At 41.1% G+C, this 12,450-nt stretch overlaps 1 protein-coding gene across 4 annotated transcripts in view; it reads right to left on the bottom strand.

The window, feature by feature from the left end:
• Window positions 1–12,450, bottom strand: part of ALKBH8 (alkB homolog 8, tRNA methyltransferase) — a 49,087-nt gene that overhangs the window by 26,443 nt on the left and 10,194 nt on the right. For all 4 annotated transcript variants that reach the window (XM_074932263.1, XM_074932271.1, XM_074932280.1 and 1 more), the window contains 2 exons: window positions 11,578–11,682; window positions 8,429–8,499 (listed from right to left, as the gene is read on the bottom strand). In XM_074932263.1, the coding sequence (XP_074788364.1) occupies window positions 8,429–8,499; window positions 11,578–11,682 (176 nt within the window). The remainder of the gene's footprint in view (window positions 1–8,428; window positions 8,500–11,577; window positions 11,683–12,450) is intronic.

Here is a 12,450-nt window from a genome sequence, read left to right as displayed (position 1 = left end):
CAAATGCTCGTCTCCATTAGTTGCACACAGTGGGTGCCTTGCTGTTGTTACCTTTGGCTAAAATAGGAGTTAGCCTAGAAACAACCAAGGCCGTGGAAGGAGGCGATTAGGTATTGCAGGACGGGTTCCCTATGAACAATTTACATGAAAGCTGTGCTTTCAAGATCCTTATAAAGGTTGAAATAACTGATCAGGTGGAAACATCAGCAGGACACATCGACAGCTATGAACAGAATCCTGTATGCAAATGGAGAAGAGATATCCAGCACAAATAAAACTCAGAACAGTGTTTACTGAATATTCACCTTCCTCAAAAGAGATAGGAAGACTATTATAAATATTCCCATGAAGGGCTGCAGGCTTTGCTACCTATCTCAGAGGGCACAATTCAGTGTTCAATTACATCAACAGAAAGTTCTCCCTTGATTTTGATGGGTCTTGTATCTGATCTAATCAATGACAGTACATTATGGTACGACACGGACAGAAACACGCACAGAGGACATAGTTATACAGAGCAAATGCAAACAGGAGAGACAGATTTATAAAGCCTGGTGCATTTAATTTGTGGTACTCAGGGCACTTCTCAGCTGGAGAAGCTCTTCAGTTTTCAAAAATTAAATACCATTTTAAATGGAACAAACCAACTAAGTTTGGTATACAGTTATAAACATAGTCCCTTTGGATTTCCAGCTAAGTAATTTCTTCAAGAACTGATAAAATTCATGACTGTAAGAAGGGTACAGCTTAAGAAATGTGTCTAACAGCTGAAAAGCACACTATCAAGCTTCATGAATCCCACCAGACCCACTTGAACAAGCTTCTAAACTCAGTACTAGAATGTCTTCCATTTGGGTTAAGAGATGTTTTGGTTCTGCCAAGCCAATCTCTTTTTAAATATTGATCACTATTACTATTATTTCACCTACTACAGTTATGCTGCTAACATGGACAAAGGAAAAACTCTGGTATAGCCACTACCAGGGTAATATTTTAAATAGGTAAGATGCCTTCTGCCTTCCCTTAAAATAAAAATAAAGCAATGTAAATGTAAACAATAAACTAAACTGGATCAGCAACTAACCAAAATAAGCAAGAGTGGGACACAACACAATATCCAGTGCCTGCCTACCTTGTTAGAGCTCATACAAGACATGAAACAGGTGCTAACTGTCAAAGGCTGGGTACAATCTAGACTTTATAAAGGCTCCTGATAAAATCTCTCAAGCAGCTATTACAGAAACAGCTGCTGCTATAGCAGCTACAGGTTTCTGTTTGTTAACCAGGACAAACTGGAAATAGATCAACAGATAAGAAGCAAAAGTGCTGGAAAAATTATCACTTATCAGCCTGAGTAATAGTGGTGTGCTTCATTCTATCAGTTCTAGGACAACCATCAGTCATACATATTTCAAAAGGTATTCTGGAGTTTTTCTTTGTAATATTGCTCTGGTTTCAAGGCTTGAGAGTCACAGCTTTTCTTTTACAGATTGAGGCACTTAGTATCTGCATCAAGACATGATGAGTATGTATTCAGATGAACAGAAGTTAGGCAGAGATCAAGGATGATCCACACACGGCCCCACTATTCAACCCTGAGCCACAAACCTGACCCAAAACCCTGAAGGTCCCCTTTTGCAGACATTAGGTCAGGGGCTAACCCAGAGCATCACAGCAGTTCTCAGTGTTTATACCAGCCTCCTGCCAGGCCAAGGCACAGGGACAGGAAGCAGAGTAAGGCACTCAAGGAGGAAAAGAGAACGACAAGCCTGCGGATTCCACATCAGGGCTGGATAGCTGGAAAATGGGATAGAACAACATAAATCATAGTAAGGTGCCAACACAACACACCCTTCAGGAAAACTGATGGCATTTCACCCTCTGGCATGGGGCAGTGGGTATCCCCCAGAGTCTTGGGCAGAATGGGGCAGAGCCGATGAGGAGGGACTGCAAGGTGTCACTAGCTATTTACTGAGAGTAAGATCTGAAGCCAGGAAGGGAAATTTCTTTTATGGGTTGGATACGCTCAAAGCGCTACTTAGCACATTATAGAAATGCTCCCTCTGTATTTCTAAAATTCTAATGAATCAAGGCTTACATGACAGCATGTAAAATGGCAAATTAGGAAAAGTGGAAAAACAGAAATCTCAATATTGATCAAGCTTCTGCTACAAACCTGCAAAAGCAAATTTGACACAGGCTTTAACTAGGATTTTTTGAGACAGCTGCAAACTTGGCCAGTCTTCTAAAATGAAATACTGCAAAATTACGTATCTTTAGAGACACCAAATGGAGGCACTGAAAATAATACCTAACTCAAATAAAACCAGAAAACTCTCAACAGAAAAGACTGTTCCCTGTTTTGCAGTACTTTGTTCAAATTTATGGACACAGGACATAGGGTTTCCCATTAAGCTTAATAACAACCACTCTGAACTAGATTTACCCCATTGCCTTTCTTCTCCTACTATGACAACTTCTGAATTAAAGTTGTATTCAATAACATAACACTGAAACTGGCATTCATTAATATTTTCAGTGTATCTGCTACTGTAAAGAAAGAGTGAATGTGCTGTTTTATAAAATGCCATTACAAGCCCAAAGGACATTCTGGAAGTCTCACTTTATTCTGCAGTTTCCCAGGAGATCCCAAAGAAATGGGTCGAAACCAGAGAAGTGATTAGCCTGAGACCCTTAATTTTCCTGGAGTATTATGGGACAAGACATATCACATGTCCCATTGCTTTGCCCTCAAACAATTTTGTTGCTTCTGTACCTCTGCCTAGCTTATAAAGTAATAATGAGATTTTTCTCCTTCAAATTAAGTTTAATCTGTCTTGTAAACTACCCAAAACACAATGTATTGCACCAACTAAAACAAAATTGAGCCACTTGGTTTCTCTCTGCCTCTTGACAAAGCTGTCCCATGTGACTGAGAAAGGAAAGAGAATTTCACATCTACATTTCCACATCATTTCACACAAGCATAAGAAGTTGGATCGTTGTAGGCTATCTGATGCAAGATAAACAGTGTTTGTGAAGAATCGTGCCCTTATTTTCTTCTCAAGATTGCTTGTTCATTTATGAACGTATATTTAAAATGAACATATATGCCATGTGTCAATAACTTCCTTTTCCAACATAAATCAAGTTTGTAGAAACAAACTGGACTTACAATGATTCCTTTAGCAAAATACTACAAAGTGCCTTGCTACTGGATAAACTCATTCACCACTAAGGAAAAGACTGATTCTCAGTAATATGAGTCAGTTTGCAAGGCATCACTGAAGATGGCAGTGACACAAAGTGCAGTTGGAGACATGTCACTAGTGGAGTACCCTAGGGGTTGATACTGGGGCTAACACTGTTTAATGCCTTCACCAATGACCCGGACAATGGGGCAGATGCACCCTCAGCAAGTTTACAAACAATACAAAACCAGAAGTGGCGGCTCATACACCAGATAGTTGTGCCACCATTAAGGGTGACCTAAACAAGTTGGAGAACTGGTGCCAACAGCAACCTCGTGAAGTTCAAAGGGGAGTGCAATGTCCTGCACCTGGTCAGGAATAACCCTGTGCATCACTACATGTGGGGGTTGATCAGTTAGAAAGCAGATTTGCCAAAAAGAACCTTGGGGTCCTGGTGGACAAGAAGTTGAACATGAGCCACCAGCGTACTCTGGCAGAAAAGAAGTCTGGCAGCCTCCTGAGTTACATTAGGAAGAGTACCGCCAGCAGGGTCAAGGGAGGTGAACCTTCCTCTCTACTCAGCACTGGTGAGGATGCATCTAGAATACTGTGTCTAGTACTGGGACTGGACTGGGCTTGCCCCTACAAGAAAGATACAGACTTACTGGAACAAGTCTAGCACAGGGCCATGAAGTTGATTTGGGAGTATCTTTATATGAGGAGATGCAGAGCGAGCTGGGATTGATCAGCTTGGAGAAGAGATGGCTCAGGCTCAGATAAGACAGCTCTTATCAATGTGTATAAATACCTGATGGGAGGGAATGAAGGAGAGCCAGACTCTTCCTAGTAGTGTCCACCAACAGGACAAGAGACAATGTGCACAATTTAAAACCCATGTGATTCCATCTGAACACAAGAAAACAGCTTTTTTTTACTGTGTCAGAGGTCAAACACTGGAACAGCTTGACCAGAGGGGTTCTGGAATCTCCAGCTGCAGAGATATACAAAACACAACTGGACACAGTCTTGGACAACCTGCTTAAGCTGTCCCTGCTCGAGCAGGTCCCCTCCAATCTAAACAATGCTGTGGTTCTGTGATGATGATATAAGAAGTCTGAGAATCTATGCTGACAACTAAAGCATGAGGCTAGGAAGGCACCTGTGTTTAGTCCACTGCTCTGTTGCCACAGACTTCTTTTTCATAAACCAAAGCATATATTTTGGTTACTAGTTATTAGAATCTGCCTGGCTCAGATTTTGGAAGGAAAAGCATACAAACAAATGAAAGAAAAGCTCTTTCCGTGACTTAGTATACAAATAAACTATATGAGGCATTCTGCTTTCTTTTCTTCCTCTGAAGTGCCTGGTTAGCCAACTTCTGAAACAGAATATGGAACCAGCACCAGCTGGGCTGCCAGGTTATTTCTTTACGGCACTTCTTATTTAAATGTGTGCATTTACTGCTGAGGAGTGTAAAGAAAGGACAAGACATAAGACTTTGTTTATGTATTTTTTCCATTACTTCGCAATCTAATCAGGTGAAAAAAAAAATAGTCATACTACAGAGAGAAGAATAGAGAGAAGAGACAGATACCAAAGTTTGTTGCTGTATGTGCAACTCCAATTACTTATCAGAGTGTGTAAATTTTGTACATGGTAAGCTTTAATGGGAATAGAGTAGGGGGCTTCACTCCTAAAGGTGTTAACTCACTTATTACTGGAACTGATATTTACATTTGAAAATTAGATGAAAAGTAAAGTCCACAAAAAAACCCCCACACATTAAAATAAATCATAAAAAGTTGTAAAAGTATCAGAAATAAAAGCCATTAAATAATGTAGCATTTCATCAGCAACTGGCTTGCTCTACTACACATGTGCTTTGATTGTCTGCACCTGAAAAGTGTATTAATGGCCCATTAGGAAAAGGTACTGAAACTTGGGAGCTATCTAAAATCTGTATCCAATACCTATGCCTGAAACATCTAGAAATGGCCCAAGTCTGGCTGTTTCCCTGATTGAAATGTACTCATTCCAATTTTTAACAGCATAATAATGCTCCAAGCTGTCCACTTCCCAGAAAGGTTTGTATTTCTCAGGTGATTAAAATCACTCTGCTTTTGGCCATCTCTGAAACTACCACAAAGGTATGTTGTAATATAATTGTCAACAAATGCACTGCCTATGGTGCCTCATCAATGAGGTAACAGAGCATCTGTGCCAGAGTCGGCCTTTTAATTGCAATGGAAAAAGTAAGAAAGCCTGGGACTGCAGACTGAGGCAGAATATGTAAAATTACAGCACCAAGGTAGTTTTTATAAAGTAAACTAAATTAACTTTTTTTTATTTACAAGATCAACATAGGAACAGCTGTAAGTTGGGGTCATCTATTGTTGCTGTGCTGCTCTGAATGCTCAGCATTAGAAAAGTTAAACTTAGGGTGGTTAAAGTGCACAGATGATCAATTACAGCCTTATCTGCATGAAAGAAAACGGCATGAAAGAAATTGATGTTCCCATGTGCTACCTAGCATAGAGGTGTTGGCACTGTTAGAAGACAACACTACAGTTGAACAGAAGAGAATACACTATCTCTGAGACAATGCTAAGTGCAGAAGCCACGTGAGGAAGACAACCCTAGACTGTGAGATTCCAAAACAGAAGCAGCAAGAACTCTACTGTGACTGTGCACACCACCCTCACAGACATTCCTACTCTAGAGAGGATTTGTGAATGGTGGACAAACACATCCATGGTCAAGCTGAAAGGACTGGCAACACAAACACATCCATGGTCAAGCTGAAAGGACTGGCAACACTGACATCCCCATTTTCAAGCAACCAATAACACAGATGTGCCACTGCCACAGATGTTAATGAAAAAGCTATCCTTCCTTAGACTCACCCCTAGTCTCAGGAGCTCCACATCCACTACACAACTTGCTAGAAAAGTAGAAGTTGATACCAAAGCCCAGACTAAAGATTCAAAAAATGTCAGTGCTCAGAATATTCAGCCATGTTCTCTCTCTGCCTAAAGAGTACAGCAAACCCAAAGCAATAATCAAAGTTGCTGTTTTGTAACAGGAAAATGCTATCAATAATGCAGGTACAACTCCACAAGCACACACATCTGTGTCACCTGCACACCACTGCCAGAAAAAACAAGTAGCAGATTAGATCATGCTCATCCAGTATTCACAACTTTTCAGTGGTAAGATTCAAAAGACAAACCTTTATTACCCACTGCTATAAGCTGTTTTTAGCCTTGTTAAGCTTCTAGTAATCCAGTACCATGGGAATATACAGCAATAAATGTAACTCCCCTGTCACAAAAAGCCCAAGCAATGGAAGAAGGCCTTGCAGGTGTGTAGAATACCCTCTCAAGAAATGCACAGAAGATGGGAAGGTGTGGTGGGTAGACCCTGACTGGATGCCAGGTGCCCACCAAAGCTGCTCCATCACTCCCCTCCTCAACTGGACAGGGGAGAGAAAAATACAATAAAAAGCTCATGGGTCAACATAAGGACAGGGAGACCACTCACCAGCTACCATCACAGGCAAAACAGACTTGACTGTTCAATTTATTACCTATCAAATCAGAGTAGAATAATGAGAAATAAACCCAAATCTTAAAAACACCTTCCCCCCACCCCTCCCTTCATCCCATGCTCAGCTTTGCTCACAATTTCTCTATCTCCTCCCCCTCAGTAGCACAGGGGTAACAGGGAATGGGCGTTGTGTAAATTCACCACACATTATCTCTGCTGCTCCTTTCTCCTCAGGGGGAGGACTCCTCACACTCTCCTCCTGCTCCAGCATGGGGTCCCTCCCTTGGGAGACAGACCTACATGAACTTCTCCAACACGGGTCCTTCCCATGGGCTGCAGCTCTTCACGAACAACTCCAGCGTGGGTCCCTTTCACAGGGTGCAGTCCTTCAGGCACAGGCTGCTCCAGCATGAGTCCCCCACAGGGTCACAAGTCCTGCCAGCAAACCTGCTCCAGCGTGGGCTCCTCTCTCCATGGGTTCACAGGTCCTGCCAGGAGCCTGCTCCAGCGTGGGCTTCCCACGGGGTCACAGCCTCCTTTGGGCATCCACCTGCTCCAGTGTGGAGTTCTCCACAGGCTGCAGGTGGAGATCTGCTCCAGCGTGGACCTCCACGGGCTGCAGGGCACAGCTGCCTCACCATGGGCTGCACCACGGGCTGCAGGGGAATCTCTGCTCTGGTGCCTGGAGCACTTCCTCCCCCTCCTTCTTCACTGACCTTGGTGTCTGCAGAGCTGTTGCTCTCATATATTCTCACTCTTCTCTTCAGCTGCAATTACTGTTGCACAACTGGGGGGTCCCCCCCCAGCTTCTTAAATATGTTATCCCAGAGGTGCTACCACCATCACTAATGGGCTCGACCTTGGCCAGCAGCAGGTCCATCTTGGAGCCAGCTGGCATTGGCTCCACCAGACACACAGGAAGCTTCTAGCACCTTCTCACAGAAACCACCCTTGTAGCCCCCTCCTACCAAAACCTTGCCACAAACTCAATACAGAAGGCCAAGTAGCAAAGACTTGCTGGAGTAGTGCTTAAGGTAGAGAAGGTAAAACATGGATGAGAACAGATGCAGCAGATGAATCCAAATAGAGTAAAAGTAAAGACACTAATTAAAACACTGAGACTAGATGATACGGACTGTTTTCAGCCCTATTCTTGATATGACGCATGACCTCAAACTAGTCCACTGTTCTTCCACTTTTCCCCCCTCTTTGTCTACATGGGATCAGAGTCTACCTCTGCCTGCACCACAACCAGCTCAGACTTTGACTGGACCTTCTACAGGTAAATACATCTACATTAGACTTCTGTAAATGTACTGAATATAAAAATAATGGGAGGCTTATGCAGACCAAAGGGAACAGGGGATGACACAGGGAAAAACAGAAGTAGAAACATAAACAGAAGTGACAAGCTTTCTAAGACGAATACAAAATGAAGGAAGGTCGATGGAGAACTGGATGCTAAGATTTAAAAACAGGGTATCACCAATATCACTGGCAAATCTTCCAGTGACAACATCTCATTACAGTTACTTATTCAATTAGCAATTGACATTACCTTACATGTTTGATTTTTAACTCAGATGAGTGTGAACAGATAACATGGAAAATCAAATTAATTTGTATTAACAACACAAAAATGAAACTTCTCAGTAAAGCATCATCAAAACACATGCAAACATTAAATTTACCTCAGATCCTAAACTGAGAGAGGTTATTTCATCCTCAAAAGCAGAATGTGTATCAATATGAGGAGGAATTCCTGCATAAGAAAAAGCAAAAAAGTCAGTATAATAGAGTGCCATCTCTGTTAACAAGCTCTATTTCCATGGATGTCCATATAGAAAACTGGTATGTACAGTTGAACAAACAAAAATTGTCATAAACAAGGGAGTTGCCTTCCAAAAGAATTCAGGACAATTGTCTGATTTATATGCCCAGATTAAATGCACACAGTTAACCTAAGTGTCCTGCATAATCAGTGGAAATATCCAGAAGACAGTTTGGGGCACCCAAAGGCCTCACCCTCTGAAGATTCCAAATGCTCTCCTTGCTGCAGACAGCACCTGAAATCACTACATTCTCCTCTAAAGGCAGTTTAGCCCTTAGCACTACCAGTTACGGTATGTTAGGTGATTTTGGGCCTTAGTTCATCCATGGTCATGTATTTCTCCCTCACTTTCTTCACAGAGAAGGAATCATCCCAAATACTCCCTCTATTGCTAAGCAAATGACTGTGCTAGGGGGTCTCAGCCTCAGAATTAGGGCCTACTACCATGACCACAGGCCCTGTCAGGGTCAAACTCTGCCTCTGCTTTGCAGTTCCCAGGAGAACTCCACAAACCATTGCTAGGCTAACCCCTGGGTAAAATATCTGTCAGTGTGTGTATGAGTAAACACACATAAGTGAGAATTACCAAAGGGACAGTAATTTTTATGGGTTAAAATCTTTCTTTCAGATCTGCTAATTGGAAAGAAACTGCCATTCCCCACAGCTTGTACCACACATTTTAACACCAAGTGCTGAAACAGCAGCATGCATGCTACAGCAAGATCTCGCCCTGTGCTGGGGAACTGTAGGCAGCAGCGAAGCAAGGCCAGCACACAGCTTGGGAGAACTACACCTTCCTTTGACACTCTAGCAGGCTCAGACAGATAAGAGTAGCTCCTACATGATCCAAACCAAAACAGTTCTATTTGCTTACTAAAAATTCTACCCATGTTCATTTTGGACACTACTGAATTCCTGAGCTGAAAATATTTTCTCCCAACGGTGTCAGTCAGTCCTATTAAGCATCGTTATTATATGCCAGATTTTACCTCTCGATGTAAATATTCTGAATTCCATTAGTTTCCGTGAAAGCAATACAAGTGTTTTATGAGGTCAACATTTAATCTGAGAGAAAATCAGCAAGTCTCGAAAACCAAGGACACATTATCTGTTTGTGCTTGCTCATAACTTTGCTTCAGTATAAAGCACTGAAACTCTGCCTTCAGATGCACGCTGAAGTCAGTGCAATTCACCATGCAACAGAAGAACATTCACTGCTCTTTTCAGCATCACCCAGAAAATTCAGTCAAGACTACACTGACCTATCTACCTGTTGTTCATACTCCATATATGCAGCACATGGCAAGAGACAGTCACCCAAGCATTCAAAAGTAGATGGTAACTTTCAAGTATAAATCTACAACTTTAAACTTTAATTATTAGGACCCTGAATGAAAAAAGTGCTCTCAAAAAGGAATTCATTTAATGTGTCTTAAGGGTGGCCCCTACAGCTTAGATACCCAAAGTCATCAGTCACTTCTTAAAATCTCAAGTGTAATTTTCCAACCTGTCTTAGAACACAGATTCTAAAGGTATTAATCTGACTGCACTCTGTGCTCATTCATATCCTAACAATTTGCACTTAAAGAGTATTTTGCTTTGAGTTTGTTGTTTTGTTTTTTTTTTTTTAAAAAAAAAGCAGCTTCTATTCTTGATAGAAATCTACAATTCTAACTAGTCTCCTCTGGTGACCCAGCCAGAAGTACATGACTGTATCAATTTAACAGACCATCAGATACATAAACAAATAGGATCAGCTTTTCAGACCCTTGTTTGGCAGACACTGTATTAGCTGTCAGACATTAATTCTGAAAGAAAAGCTGTTGTTCTTTCTTCCTAAGGACAAATGAGATACCCACTCTAGAAAGCAAGCCAGATACTTAGCCTTGATGACTGACCTTAGCAAAAAGCACAGCATGTCATTTATTCCCTAGACGTGTGATCAGAAGCAAATTTTTCTTCAAATGTCTCCAGTTTGGGAAAGATTACAGAAATAGAGTAATTTCTTACTCCTCAGATATGGGAGCACTGCTTGCATCATACTTAAAAGTCTATATATCACATACACTAATGTTGTATCATATGTACTAACAGCAAGAGCAGTTTCCTGCAGACTGTATGCACAGTACAGAGAACAATAAGAGTTTGGAGTGAAAAAATGCACTTCACTACAAAAACAAATGTGACTATTTATTCCTATATCTTTTCATGGTTAGTTTCCATGTTAAGGCCTTGGACTCTGAAACACCATCAATCTCCATAACAGTGGTATCAAAAACTGTACTTCTAAACAAAGTTCCCAGGTTCAGAAAGCAGTATGAAGACTTCAGTTTTGATTCAAGGTATCTCTGGTCACAGAGGAAATACACCAAGCATGTGCTTAAACCCCGTTCCTATACCATGTCACATTTAGATGATACTCCCTCCTGATTTTCAGTTAAGTTGTACAGCTTTGTCTGGGAGAGAGTTAATTTTCTTCACAGTAGCTTGTGTGGTGCTATGCTTTGGATTTGTGGTGAAAACGGTGTTGATAATACAGGGATGTTTTAGTTACGCAGCATCAAGGTCCTTTCTGGTTCTCACGCTTCCCTGTCAGAGTCTGTTGGGGGTGCACAAGAAGTGTGGAGGGGACACAGCTGCGACAGCTAATCGAAGGGATGTTCCATACCATATGACATCACATTCAGCAATAAAACTAGGGGTGAAGTTTATTGCAGATGTCATTACTCAAGGACTGGTTGGGCACTGGTTGGCTGGTACTGAGCAATTGTTTTGGGGGTATTTTTGTATCACTTATTTTTCTTTTTCTTTCCTATTTCTAAAAAAACCCAAAACCACACCTTATTAAACAGTCTTTATCTCAACCCATGAGTATTCTCACTTTTATCTTCTGATTCTTTTCCCTAGCTCAATGAGGGGGAGCAAGCAAGTGTGGTGCTTAGTTGCCTACCAGGGTTAAATCACAATGTAAGGTAAAGAGCTCAGAATTTTTGAAGGATAAACACTTACCTTGTCCAGGTTCATATTGATTTATAGTCAGTTGATCTGGTTTATGTTGGATATATCCCTGCTTCAAGCACTTCTCCAAGAATAGGTCACAAATTTCAGGAAGACCTAGTCAATAGAAACAAAACTGTAAGTAAGACAGGATATCTTTTTACATTTTTATCTTCTTTATTTACAATAAGCATAATAACTGGACAAAATACATATCTACAAAGCTGTTTCTGTCTAAGTCCATCTTCAGTAATGATCACTCTGCATTTTCTCTAACACACACATCAGAATTGGGGGCCCGACATGCAAGCTCAATATATTTATAACATCTACCAATTAGAAAGGCTACTTCTCCAAGGCCTCCACATTAAGAACTGGATCACTCCTTACAAATGCAAACTGCACTATCTCTATGCATAAATAAAAGCATATCAAAGCAGAGGCAAAGTTTCCACCAACTACAGTAAAAAAGTTCACTCAAGTGCAAAATTATTATGCAAAGTCAGAAGCTGTGCAGAGAGCTCTCCAAAAAACTCACTCCCTAAAAATCTGTTACCGAATTAGATTAAGTATCACCCCCCCAAAAATCTGCTGAAGTTCAACTGGTCTTGAAATAAGAATGAATGATTACAGTCCTTCGCTGAATTTTTGGTGTGCTATTTTACCTGAGGACTTCATTGTAAAATTGTTGGAGGCAACACCCACAAACATGTCAGTAATAGCCCCTCCGTGAATCTATTGACTTTATTTTCTATTTGCTCTCCCCCAATGAAATGTTTATGCTTTTCTCACACAAAATAGTTTAGCTATGAGACTAGAGAACAGCTCAAATATCAATGATTTTATAGCTTCATTTGTTAAAACAGCAATATAACCAGAATCCTT

Source organism: Athene noctua, chromosome 1, assembly GCF_965140245.1.
Source record: "Athene noctua chromosome 1, bAthNoc1.hap1.1, whole genome shotgun sequence".
NCBI classification, from domain to species: domain Eukaryota; kingdom Metazoa; phylum Chordata; class Aves; order Strigiformes; family Strigidae; genus Athene; species Athene noctua.
The sequence above is the reverse complement of the archived record's forward strand: the minus strand, read 5'-3'. Positions and strand labels throughout refer to the sequence as shown.